Below are 21,466 nucleotides of genomic sequence, written 5' to 3'. Positions count from 1 at the left end.
ACAATTTGCTTCTGCCACACATGGTGGATGGAGTTGCAGAAAAGTTGCGATGGAAACGGCGGATTGCAAAGTCAGCCTATGACACCTCCGCCAGAGAACTCCCTGAGCTAAATGTTGGAACTCGGATAAGAATGAAGCCCCTTCCAGGAGACCCCACAGGACGGTGGTGGCTCGGCCAGTGTCTTCAGAAGGTGGCTCCCCGATCATACATGGTGGATGTCGACGGCACACTTTACAGACGCAACCGTGTGGATCTGCGTGTTGCAGAGCGTTCAGCCCAAACACAGCAGGTGGGAATGCCAGAGCAGAGCAATCCTGATCAGGGACATCTTACTGGAGAGACAGTGTCAGCTGAGACAGGGACTGTCTCATGTCAGAGCGAAGCAGGACAGGGGTAATCTCCTCAAACCCCAGCTGCACGGATGCAGTGTCAGCACTCTACACCAGGAAGATCTGTGGACAAAGACTGAACTTGTAACAACCCCCCCCCCTCTTTACACACACACACACACACACACACACACACACACACAATTCCTCACCTATCCTCGGCTTAATACCCCTGGACTGTTATGCCCCAGGACTGTTCACTCATAGCCCAGGACTGTTCATTGAGTTGCGTGCATTAAGGGCACATATGTCAAAAAAAAAAAAAAAAAAAAGGCATGTATGTGTTTGGAATGCAATGTTGTGAAACTGCTATAGATGTACATGCAGACTTGAAGGAAGTTAAAAGGGGACAGCCCACAAGTTATTAGGTCAGTCCAGAGGTTTAAGGTCTGCCCACAAATTAATATGTTAATGTTTGTTTGATCACAACAGCTAAAGGGAAGGAGATGTTATAGGCATATGTTAATGCTTGTTATTGGAGGACGCCTAGTGGCGTCTCATGATAATGCAGGTTCTGTGTAAGGGGACTGATGCGCATGTGCGGGTTGGCCTTTGTTTTTAACGGAAATAAAGTTCATGCTGAAACAGATACTGAACCCCAGACAGTGTGTGAGTGTGTTAAAAGCTGAGTAGCAGGAGGCACCCTGTATGGTAGCCTCGGCCACCAGTGCATGAATGTGTGTGTGAATGGGTGAATGTGACTCGTAGTGTAAAAAGTGCTTTGAGTGGTCGGATGACTAGAAGGGTGCTATGTAAGTGCAGTCCATTTACCATTTACCCTTATGGTCTTGAACGCTTAATTGCGCATTCATGCAGCACCAGGTAGTGGCAAGTGTCTTCAAAGTTTGAAAAATGAAAAAATACACAGTATACTTAACTTACACCTGATGCACACTTTTTCCTAAACCCTGGGAGTGATACTCGAAGCGAAGGGTTTCCCACAAATAAACACCAGTCAAGTTGTTGGCGATAGTACATTTTTATGCTGGTTTCAGGACTGACATTAATCAGAAAACATAAAGAAGTTTAAGATTGTAGTATGTTGGTTGTTCTCATTGTAGGGGCTAAGGGCTCATTTATTTTCAACATTAGATACAGAGACCGAGACAAACAGGCCCCTCTGTTCGTACTCTGCATTCATTTCATCTGTATTTGTGCATGTTTTCTGAAAGCTTACAGATACAGACAAAGTGAAGAAGTACCGCTGGACATCATGGAGGCCATGTAATGTAGTTCAAGCAACATACATTGGTCGGAGATAACGAAGAAATTAAAGTAATGGCAGAACAGAACTAATTGGTAATATATAATAATACATATTAATATATGGTGAAATTAATGAAAATAATTCTCTGTCCACAGGTCAGGATGTATAATGGCTGCAAAGACTGCAACAGTCTACAACATTGCCTCCATTTACGACCTCCTCCACTGTCCCCTTGTTTGTTGTTGTGGGATTTTTTTTTCTGTAACCTCTAGTGCCATCTATTGGCTGTATCTATGCTATCATAAAGGATGCATACAAGTATGAGGCAGTGACATTTACAATGTTTGAAATGGAAATGTCTATTTTTGTATGTAAAGGGAGCCTAAATGAACCTTAAACCTAAGATTAAAGCCACCAAGGGGCTGCAGAGACAGGTTAATAATGGATGCGCTGGCCATAGCGCTGCTTAGTAGTGTCTAATGGAAATAAGAGAGTCAAACTTTGGTTTCACACCTTTTATAGTATATTTATTGCTCATTGTTATGGTCTTCATTGTGTTGCATGCAAGAATCCATAATCACAGTCCATAAAACTGCATATATCCAAACATTTAACAAATACAAAAAACACGTTCACCTAGCATGGCATGGCAGTCAAAGAACTGTTTGTGGTCCTCCGTCCAGGAACACCTTTCCCCTGAATTAAGGTAATACCTTTACATGGTAAATAACACCAAACACAAAGTTGCCATCTACTGGACCAATTTGGTGCCTTCATACAAAGATCTATAAATAGCTCCTACACATACACCAATGTTGTGACAGCACCTCTACAGATCGTTAACATGTAATATGTGTTTGTTATGATGGGACTGATAAGAATCATACTGCATATCTGAGACACTCAAGATAAGTATTACACATCATATCCTTTTATCAAAGATTTGAGAAATATCCTCCGGTAAACATTTTACAAGACACCATTTAGAGGTAATCACATCATGTATCTTTTCTGTATAGTAGTTCCATGTGCTTCTAAATAACTCAGTTTAACAGGTTTATTACCGTAAAACTTGGTGTATAAGTCGCACTTTTTTTCCCCTTTTTTTCATCTAAAAAGTTGGGTGCGGGTTATAGACCGGTGCGACCTACAGACCAAGGTAAATGCTGACATAGGTAATTTGACCCACAAGATGGCGTTATGTAGTAATTTAACTCATTCGTTTTTGTGATTTGAGTAAGCATTTATAGTTACAGCCCACACTGTAATAAGGTACTGTAATGCTGTCTTCTTAAAAAAGAAAAGATGTGTAAAGATGACAAAATGGCCGCACTTAAAAGTAATAACAAGTACAGTCTTTGGAGAGCAGCCACAACATTGCGTGGACCCCTGCCATAATTGATTCTAATCAATTATGAAATCAAAAGTATGCCAAACAGATGGCTGGGATAGGATCAAGTCAGCAGGTAGAGGTGGGTTATGTGGTGTCGGGGTTCAGTATGAGAGATGGCTCCCAGACAAGAGCTTATTCATATTATTCATGTGTCCAGGTTGATATTCAACCTGTTGTAGGTTATCTCTGAAGAGGGCTGCAGGGTCATCACATTCTACCTTGAAGTCAGTGTCATTGAAATATATTAACTGTTTCATGAATGGTTAACCAATGGAGCCAACTATGACTTGTTTATGGGTCCTGTAAATACAATATTGTAAAATAACAGAATTTATCAAATAGTTTTGCAATAAGTGAATGGTTTGGTGGGACGATTACCCACACAAAAAGAAAAGAAGACTGGATAGATATAAACAGTGGGTCACACCATTTGTCAACAGTTGTCTGCAGTTGCCCCTCCAGCACACACACACACACACACACACACACACACACACACACACACATACTATGAATGTTTATAATGATTGTGCTTCCATAAGACCATGTACCTTTTTCCAAAATTCATTAGGTCATTTGTTCACCACATATGAAGAATTAAATCAAATCAGGCCAATCAGGTCCCCTGCTGCTGGCTTCCAGGGTTGGACATCAAGATAATTAATTATTAATTGGCAAATATAATTCTATTATTGGTATTTTTGTTTGAGCTCCATAAAACATTTAAATGCAACTTTGATCACTCAGTCTTGCTTTATAATTATCAATCACTCAACTACCTTTAATGCTATAAACCTCCATATCTATTCCAGTGGCACAGTCCAGGCTCCACAGCATGATGTTACATAACTACATAATTATTATAAATGAATGAAAATTGTCTTTTTCTGTTGGGTCAGGTTCAGGTGTAGAGGCTTTCTGCTAAGACAGGGTGCTGTTGGGTTAATGTGTACAATTAAACATTCACCTTCATCTTCCATGTCCTGCCCACCTCACAGTTACTTTGACTGACAACAGCCTCCCTCTCACCATAACTGAGACATACATTACGACTGAGACATACTCTCTATGCCCAAACTAACTCCCAGGATAAGTGCTGTACTTGACCATAGTCTTTTTAACATCTCCTCCTTTTAACAGAAAATTGTTTTATCATTTAAGGACTATATACAATGGGGTGAATAAGTATTTAACACATCAACATATTTTCCTTAAACATATTTCTAGTACAGCTATTCACATGAAATTTACACCAGACACTGGAATTAACTCAATAAACTACACAGATAAAGAAATCATAACATTTCAAGCCATAAATGGTTATGAGAAATAAAGATGAATAACACAGGAAAAAAGTATTGAACATGCCAACTGAAATGTATTTAATACTTGGTGGAGAACTTTTGTTTGCAGTGCCAGCGTTTGCTTCCTCTATCGGGTAATCGATCTGTCACAGTGAATTTTGATCTTCAGCGTCTTCCACAAATGTTCTTTCAGGTTTAAGTTTGGTGATTGACTGGGCCATTCAAACAATCTTTATTTTCTTCCTCTGGAACCAGTTGAGTCTCTTCTTTGCATCATGTTTTCAATCGTTGTCTTGCTGGAAGGTCCAATTCAATTTTTTTCAGTTCAATTTTATTTATAAAGCCCAATATCACAAATCACAATTTGCCTCACAGGCCTTTATATCATACGACATCCCTCTGTCCTTAGGACCCTCACAGCAGATAAGGAAAAACTCCATCTGTGTCTAATTCTCACCGTCCTGGTGGATGGCAACCTAAAGAAATTTATGGTATATGGCTCCATTCATCTTCTCTTTTTTTATGTGAATTCTGCTGGTACTACAAAAAGAGAAACAGTCCCATACGATGATGCTTCCACCTCCAAACTTCACTGTAGGTGTGGTATTATTAAGGTCATATACAAAACCATTTCTCCTCCTAACATTACACGTTGTACTGTCTCGTCTGACCCATGATCTACAGGCTTCTACAAATTTTGTGAAACAAAAATAAAACAAGCTTTTGGGTAAGACTCTCAACTGACTCCAGCAGGGAAAAAATAAAGGTGTCCAAATGACCCAGTCAGTCATCAGACTTAACCTGATTCACCAGCAAACCCAACCCCAACGCCCCCACCCCAGAATCTTCTAGATTTATGGACTGTTTGTTTGGAAGAATGCACCAAAATCCACCTGGACATTGTGAGACTGATTTCTTCTTAAAAGCTGGCATAACAAACAAAGGCTTCTCCACCAAGTAGGCCTATTAAATTCAGTTGGTATGTTCAATTTTTTGGTATTTTGTTTTTTTGGTATTTTCAAGTTTTTGATTAATTAAAATATGATCATTTCTTTATCTGTGTAGGTTTCTTGAGGTAATAGCAATGTGTGGTGTAAATTTCTTGTGTGGAAATATGTGTGTGTGTGTATAATGAAAAAAAATGTTGACGTGTTGAATACGTTTTTCCCCCACTATATATTAAAAGCGTTTACAGCGCTTTAAAGTCAAAGGCTCATGCGAGGAGTGGTTATGTAATAAAATAAGAATGGTGAGAAGACCCTCCTCCTGAGAGTGACCACATCACAATCACAGTGAGCTAAGAAACGTTATCAGGGCGCACACACCGCGGCGCGCACTGATCCACTTGTTATTCTTGTACTGACTGGTTGACGTTTGGCTGTGGAGCAGTAACCTGGAGACCTTCTGAGGACGCAGACATGGAAAAAGGAGCAAGACCAAACTGGGACAACCCCATAGAGTTTGTTCTGGCATGTGTATCGTACGCAGTCGGACTGGGAAACGTGTGGCGTTTTCCATACCTTTGTCAAATGCACGGCGGAGGTAAGTGACCGATTCATTTACATAAGAATAGCCTACTGAATAGTGACAAGTTCATGTTTTACCAACGGGCTGTGCTCTCCACCAGTGTGGTTGCATTTTATATAGGGAAACCACCTTCATTTTCAACAAAACTGATCACAAAACTGATCCTCATGTGAGATTTAGCTGCACCTGAATATAACGAGCCTTTTCATTTCACTTCCACACAACACACCCAGAGTGAGAGTGTGGGTGTCAGTGTAAATAATTTACAGTAGTGTGTTATCCTCGTTTAAACCCGAGACCTCACACAATTGTACCTCTGCCCTTTAATATCGAGAAAAAAAAAATTAAATTAGTAGTAGTTACGCTATTCCTGGTACAGGGGAACATATCCTCCGGTTTATTGACTTGTTGCCAGTAATCTGAGTCATGCAGGTGCTGTTTCTGGCGTAAATATGCAAAAAACTGGACTGAATGAGTTGGACAGTCAGTTGACCTATAGTTGAGACTGGCAGTAAACTTATTGCAGGTCATAAACAAGGGTAGAACCGGAATTAGTTGACATTTATACAGCATGCAGCAATATCTACAGACTTTACACTCTGTAGCACCATAGTGAGGTGATAAGAGACAATACACAGTAGTAAAATAACATGAGTACAGAAATTATCCATAACTTCCATAATTTTAGTGGGTTTTCCTCTCAAAATTTCAGCAGTAAACTCTCATACTGCCTGAGTCATTCCAGCTTTTTATTTCTAACTGCCAGAAAGCTGCAGCCCAGAAAAGCCATTTGTTTTTCTACTGCATGAATATGAAATTTGTCAATCTATTCAAAACCCTGTGTCACAGTACAGTATAGTAGTACTGTGGTAAAGTAAGTAGTGCAATAAAACCATATAAGGCACACTGTAAAAAGGTTGCTGTAAATTTAACAGCAACTTACCGGCAGCGGGATGCCAGTAAGTTACTGTTTTTGTTGTTGTTGCTGTTGTTGTTGTTTTTACTGTATTTTAATTATTATTGTATTGTATAATTTTTTGAAGGATTTTTTATTTTTTGGTTTCAGTTTACAATTAGTTCCAATAACTTTCAACAAAGTCACAGTCCATGACTGAAATGAGAAATTGCTAGCAATATGTTTCTGTCAGAGGGTCACCAAAATGTTACAGTTTATCCTGATGGGAATATGAATGTACAAACCACATTTCATCACAGTCCATCCAGCAGTTGTTGAGATATTTCAGTCTGGACCACAACAAGTGTCCAAAGCCAGAAAAATGCTCTAATATCCAGGCTGATGTTACCAAATACTCCTCTGAGAGTGCTGAGCCACTGAGAGACACACACAGTCATTACAACCCACTAACGTTAGCAAGATGAAAGACCACTAAAGATGGAAAACAATATGTCATATAATATTTGAGGGCGGCACAGTGGTGTGGTGGATAGCACTGTCGCCACGGGTGCCCTTCTGTGAGGACTTTGCATGTTCTCCCCGTGTCAGCGTGGGTTTTCTCCGGGTACTCCGGCTTCCTCCCACAGTCCAAAGACATGCAGGCTGGGGATAGTGTAGGTTCATGGGTGACACTAAATTGGCCGTAGGTGTGAATGTGAGTGCGAATGGTTGTCTGTCTCTACATGTCAGAGTGTACCCCGCCACTTGCCCAATGTCAGCTGGGATATGCTCCAGCCCCCCCGTGACCCCCAAGAGGATAAGCGGGTAGAAAATGGGTGAATGGATGGGATGGACATAATATTTAAATAATATTTTGGTGGTATCAAAGACCGGTGCAAGATAACATTAATAATCTTTATGTAACTTAGCTGAATTAAAGGAACACTTACCTTTCTGGACATTTTACACTTTTCTTTGTTTAGGTTAAAATGCTATTAATAAGCTGATGGCACACTAAAATGTAAGTGAATTCCACCAGAGATAAAATCTCATAATTGTACCATATGGTTCTAAGAAAACTACAACCAATCATTGCATTCGGACAGACCAGGAAGAGTCTGTAAGACAACAAATAGGCTCGTAACAGGGACGCTTGTGAATATAAACCTTCCGTAACAATGGCAGATAAATGCGGATCACCGCTTCCACCTCCAGCCGCTACAACATGGAAATCAGTTCAGTGGTGGTTCTAGGCCAGTTTCAATGGGAGGGCCAAGCTAGGGCCAGTCCTTTGATACAGGGGCACATATAAGTAGGGTCAAATATCTAAGTCTGAACAATAAGATATATATGTACATATATATATATATGTATATCAGTGTTTCCCACAGGATTTTTGGAGACTACATCCAACCCTGTAGGGGGGTCCGGGGGCATGCTGCCCCAGGAGAAAATTTTGTATCTATTTGATTTAAAGGCATCAATCTGGTGAATTCTGAGAGCCAAGTTATGATGGCAGAATATGCCTAGATTTCAACATATTTGTGCATTTTATATGTGAAAAATGTTCTATTTTTACTGATAAAAACACTGGTGGTATGTTATGGTGAAGGGTTACACTTAAAATATGGCTAAGTATTAGTGGTTTAACATTTCAGTAATCAAAAGAAAAATGACTAACGTCCTAAGGGAGGGCTATTATATTATTTTAAAGCATGAGCAGACAAAATATTCTTTTAAAACTGTCTCACTCAAAAACACAGTTACAGATACGCAAAACAATACAAAATACGCAATACGAAAAGAAAACAAAAAGACTTAAATTAAAGCTGCAAGCAGCGTTTGGTGGGACCTCGCACTCGCGCCTGTTTCGGCCCCCAGCATATGTTGTCACTGTGAATTATTTAGAAATATCAAACATATTGCCACAAACATCAGAAAATCCTTACAGAGCTGAACGTTTTGATGTTTGAATGCTTTCTGTAGCTGTAGGTATATAGAAGTGATGTCATAATATGCAAATTAGATGAGCGAATTTCTTCCCATCAGATTCCTCTTCCTTTATTTTGAGGATGAGATGACAAAAACAGCACAAAACAAAAGAAATTGTGTAAATGAGCCAAGTTTTCTTAATTTATCCCCCCTCGCACACCATTTAGACATTAGTTTCATGTTATAAAAATTTGTCAATGCATTATAACATGAAAGATTTTATAGACATTATATTACACATCCTAACAAGATAAATTGTATATTTTTTATAAAACCAGCTCGCTGTGTTAACATGATAAGTTTGTATGTTGTAATATCATGAAAATATTTTGTCAGGTGAAAAACATCTTGGTATAACAAAAAAAAAAAAAAAAGAAATAAATTTCGCATATTAACATGATACTGATCCGTTTTCCTTTTCTGGCATGGCAGCAATGCTGCAGTAAAAAAAAGTATCACAGTATTGTTTGAAGTTCCATTTCTATTTACAGAAGATACGTGCTGATACTATTGTCCCATGTGCTGACTAGGTCTGTCTCTCCTAAACCCCAAAATTATGTCATCGTATGTCTTGTTTCATACTCGAGCCAAAGGGTTTTAGTTCACTGTCATGGAAGAGTGTGTAAAGCTGCCAGTATTTGAATGCAAGAAGCTGCAATAAGAGTATTTTGGGGTACTTCATAGTTCTTCTCTGAGTCAAACCGATTAGTTGACTACTAAAATAGTCACAGATTATTTCAATAGTCGATTAGTCACCAATTAGTCGACTAATTGTTGTAGCCCTAATGCTAACTAGATCTTTTAAAATGTTGCTGTGTTTCTTTATAGCAATATTTGGTCCAAATCACTGTTATGTCCCTGGTCTAGGGGAACCTTGACATAACATGCTACAAATCCCCACTCTTCCCACTCACAAGGAAGGCCACTTACACAATATTAAGCTTTTCAACAAAGTAAGCAGATTATTTCGCTTCAGAGGTGAGCAGTGCCCAAAACAACAAACAAACATATACTCATGGTCCCTGACAATTTTCTAACCTAAACTCCTACCATTCAAAACAAGAGAAAAGAACATGGCAATGCCAAAGAAAAAGGGCTTCTCACTCTTACTAAAGCTGCTTAATGTGCTCTATTTACATTGCTCAACAAAAGAATACAAGAAAACCCACTGATAACTTTAAAAAGTAAACTGTTAAACAAATCTCAACTTGCCTACTCAAGACTGACCAACTAACTTTCCTGAATGCCAAAGTTATCCAAATATTCACACTACTTCACCTAAATCAGAAGGTTTTTGGCCTGCAGATACTCACAGCAATTTCACAGTCGCAGTCTAAGTTCTGGCTCTGTTGGTTAAAGAGTGAAAAGGAGGAGAGCGCTTCTGTCAGCTGGTGATTTAAAAATCCTCTGTCTTGCTGTGGACCAATCCGGTGACAGCAATGTCTTCGGACAACCCAATCAGCAAACACCACCTGCTTTGCAACAACCAATCACACTCAAAAACATGCACACACTCTGAAAGGAGGAGAGACACCATCTCACTTATCACTACAGACCAATACAAGCACATCAATACAAAAAATAATGACCTGGGTCATAACACCTCCCCAACTGAAAATCTAACATTTAACTCTAGAAAAAATTGTTTGATTCAAAACCTAGACAGAGCATCACCCATGACATTATCAAGACCCTTCTTATAACGAATATCAGTGTTGATATGCAACAAGGACCAGCACATGAGGCACTGGTTTCGATTCTGCATCTGAGTTAGGAACACAAAAGGGTTGTGGACAGAGAAAACCTGTCTTGGGCTCTTGGCTGAACCCCAGATACACTTTAAAATGTTGTATCACTAAAAGCAAGGCCAAAGCTTCTTTTTCAATCATGCTATAGTGAAGCTGGTGTTTTTTGAACTTTCTGGAAAAATAATAGATCAGGCGATCAATGCCACACTCATCCTCCTGCAGAAGCACAGTACCCGCCCCAAGTGCACTGGCATCTACTTCCAGTTTAAAGGCTGTGTGAAGTTTGGGGCGACAAGCACAGGGGCACTGCAGAGGAGAGCTTTGGCGGCCTCAAATGCCAACTGACCACTGGAAGGGAGTTTTGGGGCTAACTAAGTTTGTCAATGGAGCCACTACAACAGAAAGTTTTTACAGAACACACAATTATACCCAGCCATCCCCAGCAAACGACAGAGTTCACGTCGGGTTCGGGGAGCTGGGACATCTAAGATTACTTGTACCTTGGCACCAACTGGGCAAACCTGAACTTGCCCTACCTTTTTACCCAAGTAGGGAACAACAGCCTTCCCAAACTCACATTTGGCCAAATTTAAAGTAAGTGAAGCAGAACACAGGCGATCAAAAATCTCATGGAGGGATTTCAAATGTTCAGTCCACATGAATGATTAGGCCACAGTATCATACGAATAAACCTCACAGTTATTAACACTGAAAAGAACTGTTAAGCTCATGCTTGTAAACTGAATATTTCAATTACACAGGATATGGTGTTAGGAATCCAAAGTGCCTATGGACTGTGCATGGCAGGGGCATCCTCCTCCCTAAGCTAGGCTTGTGCCTGGTTGCATACCTAGACATAGAGGACTTGAGCGCTGTATTACTCTGGTGTTGTTGAGGAAGGCTGGACATCACTGGGGTTGTCAAGCAGGATCCTACTTTCACTGATGTTTCGCTGATTAAGCCCACAAGATCACCAGCAGGCTCAGCAGTGGATTCTAGCGTCCCAGAACCAACCCCCTCTGCATCAGTCCAGCCAGCCTATTTGATCTTTCCTTTTCAGCCAAAACCACCGGCTACTCCGCTCCACCACCCTTGATGTCTCTTTGATGGCCTGGCATAGTGCTTGTCCACTGATGCTCAGGTCCCTCATCAGCCTTATTGTTGATGTTGCCACAAAGCCCCGACACCCGACTTCTACTGGGCGGATTTTAACGTTCCAGCCTTGTTGTTCAGCCTCTGCTGCAAGTTCGGAGTATCGCAGTTTTTTTCTTTTAAAGGCTTCCTGCACAGCATCCTCCCAAGGAACTGTGAGCTCCACCAAGTATACACTGCACTGTGAGTTGGACCACAGGACCAGGTCAGGCCTCAGGTGTGATATTGCTATTTCTGGTGGGACTGTGAGCTGTTGGCCCACATCCACCAGCATCTGCCAGTCCCGGGCTGCCTCCAGTTCTCCCAACCTGGTCCTTGGTTGGAACTTGCGGTGTCCTTGTTCCCCTTCTTGAACGAACACCATTGGCAAGCTGGAACTAGTTGTTCTGGGCGGCAAGGCATTGATCGTGGTCCTCTTGCTTTCCAGGGTTGCTGCCAGGCATTTTAGCACTTGGTTATGTCTCCAGGTGTACCGTCCTTGAGAGAGGCTTACTGTGCAACCAGTGAGTGTAGCTGGTGTTGAACACAAGGGGCATGATGGATCTTCACCCACCCACTGGTTGAGATGTTGAGGGAATGGAAGGACATCATAGGTGGCACAATTGAGGAAATTTATCCTGCTCGCCACCATGGCTCACATGTCCTTCTAGCTGATCTTTCGTTTTACCACACTCTCCCATCTCATCCACTGGCCCTGTTTGGCCTGCAACACAGCCTTGGCCGCCTGGTACATGGTGCTGTTGTTGTCACGGTTGTCATGTCATCCATATAGGCCCTGATGGGTGGTAGACGGACTCCAGTAGTCAGACGCTCACCATCACTTGGAGGCCTTATGATGACTTCCATCGCCATGGTGAATGCCAATGGGGAGATGGTACATCCTGCGACTATGTCAATCTCCATGCAGTGCCATGCAGTGGCAAATTCTGGTAAAGTGAAACAGAGCTGCAGATCTCGGAAATAGGACTTTTTAGCGAGGATGTTTGTGATGGTTGCTGGTATCCTGAAGAAATTAGAAGGTGCCCAAAGGAAACTGTGTGAGACGGATCGCCTTGGCTAGGTCGAGGAAGACAACATGAACATTCTTTCCCTCTGTCTTAGCAGTTTGGATCTGGTGCCAAATGATGCTGGTATGTTCAAGGCATCCAGAAAAACCCGAGATGCCTGCTTTTTGTACCAATGTATCTACAAGATTGTTTCTTTCCAGATAGTTGGACATCCCCTGAGCTATGACACTGAAGAAGATCTTACCCTCTACACTGAGTAGACAGATGGGACGGAATTGGCTAATGTCCGTGGATTCCTTCTCTTTCGGCATCAGGACTATACTCTGCGCCATGCTTTGGGTATGATTCCCTTCTCCCAGACCATTCTCATTAGCTTCCAGAGGTAAAGGAGAATGTTAGGAGCATTCTTGTACAGTTGGTATGGAACTCCATTTGGCCCTGGCGCTGATGAAGCTCTTCCCTGCTCTACTGCCTGCTCCACTTCTCCCCACTTCTTCTTCTGCTTCTTCTCATCTCCATACATACTTTCCAGGTATTGTTCTAACTCCTGCTCTGATGTTTTCAGGTTTCCTCCCTTTTCTTTGGTGAAGAGTGATACCGTACCGTGAGAAACCGTTCTACTCCATATGAGTAGATTATGTTCCCCATGTTGTTGAATGAATCCCAACAGAATCACAAACAGACAGAGATGCAGTTCAAAAGTGAAAAGTTTTTTTAATACAAAAAGGTGCAGGGAAAAACTGAGGACAGTAGCATAAGCTGGCAAAAAGAAAAAAAAAAGGCAAAAAGGACAGCAGGCTGGGCGCAGCAGGCAAGGAGACAAAAGGTGGCATGGCTTCTGGATGAAAGGAGAAAAATCCACAGGTAAGTGTTCAGGCAAAAACAGAGCAGGCAAAAGTCCAATTTGTCCAAACAGGTTTCAAGCAGAGATGGCCATGTTGTGTTACCACTGTAGGACAGAAACGAACTGGCGATGAATGGATGATCAGACCAGGCTTAAATACAGGTGGAGGTGAGTAATTTATGAGGAGATGAGCTGTGGGTGAGTAGGTGGAGGAGCAGAAAATCCGGATGTAGGTCAGCAACGCCCAGCCAACAGACACAGACAAGACAGAAAGGAACACAAGGGAGGGGGAAACAGAGGAAACAAGAGGAAAACAGGAGCAAAACCTCAAACCCTGACAAGAACTGTATTCATCAGCCACTGGAAAGTGGCAGGAGCATTTCGCAAACCGAATGGCACAACTGTGTATTGCAGAAAGTGATCAGGAGTGATGAAACTACTAATCTCGGAGGCGTGCTGTTAGTGGAACCTCCCAATAGCCTTGAAGGAGGTCTAGTTTGATGACTTCAATCAATACAATCAACCAAACGATCCAACTTCCTTTATATATACTTTTCATACAAAAAGAATGCAACACAAAGTGCCTCACACAATAAAAACAATATTGAGAGAGAAACGGTCGCACTCACAATGTTCTTAAGATGATAAAATTCAGTTTTGGCTATACTTCTAATATGTGTATCAAAACTAAGATTTGAATCAAAGATAACTCCAAGGTTTTTCACCTTTTGACAGGGTTTTAGTCCTGAGCTTCAGGACCAAAAAGTAAGACTTCGGTTTTGTCCTGGTTGAGCTGAAGAAAGTTTTCTGCCATCTAGGACTTGATATCTGAAATACAGTTAAAATGGGCATCAGTTAGCCCTAAGTCATCAGGAGACGTGGTGATGTACAGCTGTGTATCATCAGCATAACTATGGAAACTGATGTTGCATGTAAAGATTAGAAAAATGTTGGACCTAAAATGGAACCTTGGGGGACCCCACAATCCACAGTTTTGATGAACGTTTATCCATTGTTAAATAAAATTCTCTATCAGAGAGATAAGATTTAAACCATTTAAAAACAGTACCAAAGAGGCCAAACAGATTGCGAAGTCTAGCTTAAAGAATTGAGTGGTTGACTGTATTAATTAAAAGCTCTATAAAATTTGCAGCCTCTTCAGCAATAAGATAGCATTTCCTGACTGTTCGTTCTGGAAGAGGGATCCCTCCTCAGTTGCTCTTCCTGAGGTTTCTACCATTTTTTTTCCCCCATTAAAGGTTTTTTTTGGAGGGAGTTTTTCCTTATCCGCTGTGAGGGTCCTAAGGACAGAGGGATGTCGTATGCTGTAAAGCCCTGTGAGGCAAATTGTGATTTGTGATATTGGGCTTTATAAATCAAATTGATTGATTGATTAATTGATCAATTTTTAAAAAAAATCTATGCAAAAGAGTCAGATTGTTTGTCTACGTGCAGATTAAAATCACCTAAAATAATAACTTTATGGTTAGTGTGGATGATGGACAGCATTTCTGAAAAGTCTCCGATAAAAGACGAGCATCGTTTGGGTGGTCTGTAAACACACATACATATTATAGGAGGACTATTAAAAACAAAGGAGGGATATTCCAAAGAAGTGTATTCATCAAATGTAATTTGTTTAAAACCAAGTGATGCTGAGAGAAGGGATGCTGTTCCCCCACCTCTTTTACCTGTCCTGGATGAATAAGAAAAACTGTAGTTGTATGGCGAGGCTTCAATGAGTGTAGCTGGTCCATCTGTGATAAGCCAGGTCTCAGTTTAAAATATACAAACAATATTATTGTCTAAAATCAAGTCAGTAATAGTCTTGTTTTAAAGAAATCTGACATTTAATAGTGCCATACTCAGGGTCACTGGTACGGTTTTATTGTGAGGAGGGTTAGCACCTGGTGATATATGTGTGTACAGAGATCTGAGGTGGTTAGTAAGATTGACTGTCTTGCTTTGATCTGTACAGTCACTAGATGTAGGGATGCATAAAAGGTTGTTTAAAAAAAGTTTACTACACTGCAAGTCCACCTAGATTTTGTAAGAGATTGAGAATTTATCAGATTGAATTTCAAAAACGGTCTGTTAGATCTATTAGTTATATGGGTTAGTTACAAAGACAGTTGTGATGACTAAATACGTTGTTGTTAGAGGGCCCTGGCTCTACTTAATTAATGGAGGAAGAACATGCGGAACCAAGTGGATTGGCTTTGGCTGCAATGCTGGGGCATGTTGGAGACAGAGGAGGCGGTGGAAGATTGGAGCACTCCTTCAGCAGTGGAAACTCCTACATGTTGAGGATGTCGTACCTGTTGGCCATCGAAAGGTTCCAAAGTGGAGCTCAGGGAGACGGGCACTTTGCACTGTGTTTGCCCTTAATAGTCCATGCTCCTGCTGACATGGGGTTGAGCTCACTGGATCCGACGGGCGACTGAGTCACAGCTGGGATAGGAGTACTGTCTGCTGCTTGGGGCTTAGCCCCCAGGAGAGACCACCAATCCTCAGGCTAAGATAAACAGCCACACACTGGATCATTGTCCGTTTCTGGAATGGAGCAGCCACAGGATTGAAATGGACAGGTTGCATTCCTGTTGACACAGCTGGGGGAGCCCAGGATGGCTAGGTGTTTAGCCTGAGCCGTGGTGACAGAGGAAAACTCCAAAATTAGCTTGTCTTTCTCCCTGAACTCAGCTTCCGGATGAGTGATGCTTTTCTTATTCTTTGTCACGGTAAGCTAACATGAATGACACTAGGCCTGGGCGGTTCATTGATTTTTTTTTTTTTTTTTTTTTTTACAATATATCGATATATATTTTCAAGCAAGATGTAAATTTAGACAATACCGTTTGTATTGATATAGGGTCAAGGTGAGTCACATAATGCATACCAGTGTTCATCTCTCCTCTCTCATATTCCACACAGCTCTGCCCCACACACTCACTCACAAGTTCTCCATCAACACTCAGAGAGACACAGAGCTGCTCCTCTGTTTAATCTGTCTGTTAATTAACCTACAGTGAGACATCGCTCTGTATAGCACAAGCTATGCTAAATCAGTCTGTATGATAAATGAAGTTACCGCAGTAGCACACATACAATACTGTGGGCCTTTTCCTCTGTAACTCTTAGCCACTTCCAGTCAATTTGTGTTTATCTGTTATTGGTTTAGACGTGTGGTGCCATGCCAAGCTGCGCAACTACTCCAGTCCAAAAGCCGGGCTGCCCACACTCAAGCAGCGTTTAGCTGACCGCAGCCAACCCCCGACTGGCCCGTTTCTCCCCCTCAAACAAGTATATGTGTTGTAATACTCTACTCACCTCTGTGTGCAGGAGACCAGAGAGAAAGGCATTTGTAAAAGTCTCTATGTGTTCAGCTCTCAGGACTTTTGTAGCTTCTAACTGAATCTCCGTGGTAGTGTAGTCACGGTACCAAAATTGGGACCCACGGTACAATACCAGTGGAAGCATCACGGTTCTGAGTAGTATCACAATACCACAGCCAAAATGAGGCAGATGTGCCTTTTGTCATTTATAAAAAGATAAATCACATTCTATAATACATCAACGATATTTCAATGGAATAAATTACTTGTTGACTTATTCCTACTTCAAAAACAGCATCAATAAGTGATTAACATAAGGGGGATCAAAATAAAATGAATAAATAAAATAAAAATCAACCAGCCACCCTCCTCCTCTGATAAGTTACGAACAGTCCCTTAAGTCCAGTGAGGTTTGTGGACTGTTACCTGCCACAAAGAGAGAAATGTGAATGGCTCATCTCCTCTGATACGTCACATACCTGTGTGCCGTCATGGCTCGGCTGTTCAGGAATTTCTAGGCAGTCATGACACCAACAAAGAGGAAATTATTGGACCAGGAGCTGGGTTTCTCGGTCGCCGATAAACCGTTATCTTGCGTGGCCACAGCACTCCGTCGTATTCCTGTCTGTGTCCCCCGTTCAACCCACAACTGTCAGGATTCGCCTTTCGTTTCTGCTGCTGGTTGAAATCTGTACTGGCACAGCGTGCTCCTGAATGATTTCTTTTGCTCGCGCAAAACTATTTTTAGTCACAAATGTGAGTAAAATGCTTGCACCGTAGAGCTCTGTGGAAAACAAATCACTGTAGCATATATAAACAAATCTAGCCTACAAGTAAAAAGAAATAAATAATAACTTTCACTGCTTAAAGATACTCAATAGCTCAGCTAATACCTGAAATGTCACTGGAAAACAAACCACTGCAGCAGCATATTGAGTGCCAGGTGGCCAGCGTGCGCTGTTATTGGACGGCCCATGGACACTCACCCTCTTGCGACTGGACTTTGAACTTATCCCACAGTAGTGGCACCGTAGTACTACGGGACTCCAGCATTATGGTATCATATGTACCATGGTGTTTAAGTACCATGGTCTACCATTGGTACCAGTATACCATGTGTAAGTTTTCCAATAAAACCTCTCTGAATCCACTGGAGCTTATGGCTGACGCGTGTTATCCAAAAAGTGTGTCCTCCACAGTATTATGTCTTTTATAATTTTATTGACAAAAATGCAAAAGGAAAAGCTTACATGTTCCACGGGCCTCACTGGTATAAACACAAAAAAAAACCGTAACACGGTCAGGAAAACCGTGAGCTCCTGCCGTCTCTCCTCGTACATCAGCCTTGAACATCACCTCTTAAAGATACAGGCGCTAAATTTTATCTGCCTCTCTGAACATAATATCACCATTTTTAAATGCAATTAATTATTAAACTATTATGAAATCCATAACATATTCCATTGGGAACTGACATGGCAATGAACTATTTCATTCTGTAATACGGCACCTACATTACCGGCCCCTAATTGTTCTGATAATAAAACTTAGAACAATTACTACAATGCTATATCTTTCAGTAAATACTTTTTACAGGTAACCACACTGCCAATCATCAAACTTTCAAACAAGCATAAGTCAGCCAATCTTCGTCTTCATCAGATGTGGAGAAAAGGATTGAATGATAGAAAAAGAGGGAAGAGAAAGAAGGAGAAAGAGCCAGAGGTTACCAGCACTTGGCTCATCGTGGGAGCTCAGTCTTTACCACTGGCCCATTCAGATTCCACGAGCAGACAGATCTTTGTAATGGGTCTGTCCAAGGTGTTAGTCTTTGTCTTTATCCGCACTCTGCGAACAAAACCCTTCTTGTCCGGAACAGTCTCGATGATCTTTCCCATAATCCACGAATTCCTCGGAGCACAGTCATCCACAAGAAGAACCACATCTCCTTCTGTGAAGTTTCGGGAAGCTGTGGCCCAGCGCTGGCGCTCCTGGAGCTGAGGCAGGTACTCTTTGATCCACCTCTTCCAAAACAGGTTGGACACATATTGCACCTGTCTCCACCTACGTCGCGCGTAGATGTCATTCTTGTCGAACAATCCTGGAGGAAAGTTTGGTTTCGTTTTCAGAAGCAGGAGATGATTAGGCGTTAGTGCCTCCAAATCGTTCGGGTCATTGGACGCCTTCGTGATAGGTCGACTATTGATGATCGACTCTGCCTCACACAATAATGTGTGAAGGCTTTCGTCATCGACGAGTTGTTCTTTCACTGTGGAGTTCAGCACCTTCCTTACTGATCTTATCAGCCGCTCCCATGTTCCTCCATGATGTGACGCGGCGGGTGGGCTGAATGTCCATTTGATTTTGTGTTGATGGAACAGGTGTTGAAACTCTGAGGAATTCCAGTCAGCAATGGACGCCTTCAACTCACGGCTCGCACCAACAAAATTCGTCCCATTATCTGAGAGAATCTCTTCCACCTGACCTCGCCGTGCTATAAACCGCCGGAGTGCATTTATGCACGAATCTGTGTCTAACGAGGAGGCGAGTTCAATATGCACTGCACGCACAGCCAGGCAAGTGAATATGACGCCATACCTTTTTATGGTGCTTCTTCCACGTCTCACTTCAAATCGTGTTCAACTCTCGTGAAGGGTGGATCATCTGGTAACACTCGTTGCAGTGGGAGGTCAGCCATTAACTGCTTTCCAGTTTTACCATGTAAGCGGCGACACGTCACGCACCTCCCACATATCTTTCTGATAGCCGTGTTGGCACTCGTCATCCAAAACTTCTGACGCAACTCAGAAAGCATATAGTTGCGTCCTCCATGCCCTGTTTCCTCATGAATCTGTTGAAGAACTAAATCCGAAATGTGAAATTCTCTGGCCAGAATGACAGGTTGCTTGTTGTTCTCTGGCATGGCTGCCCGACTCAGCCTTCCACCAACCCGCAGCACTCCATCTTGAAGCATGGGGTTCAGCCTGTACAAGGAGCTGCTGCGCTCACATTTTGTCTTTTGTTCAGAGCTGTAATCTCTTCTGAAAATTTCTCCTTCTGACAGAATCGGATAATGTGAAGCTCCGCCTTTTCCAGGTCTTCCACTGAAATGTGTGTGCTCTTGTGGTTTTTCTTAAAGGTGTCCATCTGACTTTGGATCAGCTGCTCACTACTGTCCAAGCTGGCTTCCTCACTGGCTGCACATAGCTCCTTCCTCCTTTGACGGAGACTCCAAAGCAAAGCTTTAAGCTTTGTGAACCATGCCACAGTCCGTTTCAACTTCATCCAAGATGAGAAGTAGTGGATCAGTTTCTTGAACGGAGTCTCACTTTCTTCCAGACCTATGGAGTTTACTGTTACTCTTTTGATCTCAGGATCATCCAAAGCAATCTCTGTGTTGCTCAACGGACTCTTTGGCCAACACTCAACTGGACTGCAAAGGAACTGTGGACCTGAAATCCAACTCGTGTTTTTCATGAAGTCCTCCACTTTTTGCCCTCTAGACGCACAGTCAGCTGGATTCTTGTCGGTTCCAACATGTCTCCATTGTTCCACTTCAGAGCTTTTTAGAATGGCAGACACCCTGTTTGCCACAAACGTTCTGTAACGTGTTGTCTCATTTTGCAGATACTTTAGAACGACCGTACTATCAGTCCAAAAAATTGATTGTGCAAGGTCTAATTGCAGCTCTCTTCTCAGGACACCATCCATATTCACTGCTACTGTAGCAGCGGTAAGCTCCATCCGTGGAATGGTAGGTGACCTGAGAGGTGCCACCCTGGACTTGCCCATCATGAACGCACAATGCAGTTTGTTGCTTGTGTTCCGCATGAGAAGATAACTGACTGATCCATATGCATGCTCGCTTGCATCAGCGAAGTGATGCAGCTGTGCAAACGCACAATCTCCAAATCCCTCAGGCTTCAGACATCTGGGAAAACTGAAGTGCTCTAAAACAGGAAGACCGGCCAACCAGTCGCACCACCTCTTTTTGACGTGCTCAGGTAAGTCGTCGTCCCATCCGATCTTCAACCTGCATAAATCTTGGAGAATAGTCTTTGCCGGCAAAACCACGGGTGCAAACATGCCCAGTGGATCGTATACTGATCCGACAACTGAGAGAAGCCCCCTTCTTGTGAACGGGCGGTCCCTGATGGTGATTTTAAACTTAAACGTGTCGGACTCCACGCACCAATTGAGACCCAGGGCTCTCTTCATAGGAAGTTCTTCCTGATCAAGGTCCAAGGTTTTCATCTCCTTCGCCAATTCAGACTTTGGGATGGAGTCGAGCACTTTCCGACGATTGCTCACCCATTTGTTAAGACGAAAGCCTCCACGGCCACAGATTTTCATGAGGTCTTGGCACATTGTTATGGCTTCTTCTTCTGTTGCGACAGACTTGAGGCAGTCGTCTACATAAAAGTTCTGTAGGACTGTCTGTACAACCTCAGTTCTGAACTGTTGAATCTGGTCTTCAGCACACTTCCTCAGTGCAAAACTGGCACAGCTGGGTGATGAAGTGGCTCCAAACAGGTGTACAGTCATCTTGTGTTCAGCCAGAGCTTGATTGTAATCCCCACCTGGCCACCAAAGAAACCTCAGCAAATTGGAGTCATCTTCTGCCACTTTAACCTGGTGAAACATTGCTTCAACGTCCGCCATGATTGCTACAGGT

General features: G+C 42.2%; 1 protein-coding gene across 2 annotated transcripts in view; it reads left to right on the top strand.

Moving 5' to 3' along the window:
- Window positions 1–5,596: 5,596 nt before the first annotated feature.
- Window positions 5,597–21,466, top strand: part of LOC125892851 (sodium- and chloride-dependent transporter XTRP3-like) — a 116,668-nt gene continuing 100,798 nt past the window's right edge. For both annotated transcript variants that reach the window (XR_007449792.1, XM_049583159.1), the window contains exon 1: window positions 5,597–5,836. Coding sequence is in view for 1 of the 2 variants with exons in the window: in XM_049583159.1 (XP_049439116.1) it covers window positions 5,713–5,836 (124 nt within the window). In the remaining variant the exon portion in view is untranslated. The remainder of the gene's footprint in view (window positions 5,837–21,466) is intronic.

This window comes from Epinephelus fuscoguttatus, linkage group LG8 (genome assembly GCF_011397635.1).
Source record: "Epinephelus fuscoguttatus linkage group LG8, E.fuscoguttatus.final_Chr_v1".
Taxonomy (NCBI): Eukaryota; Metazoa; Chordata; class Actinopteri; order Perciformes; family Serranidae; genus Epinephelus; species Epinephelus fuscoguttatus.
Note: the sequence above shows the minus strand (reverse complement) of the source record. Positions and strands in the feature narration are given on the sequence as shown.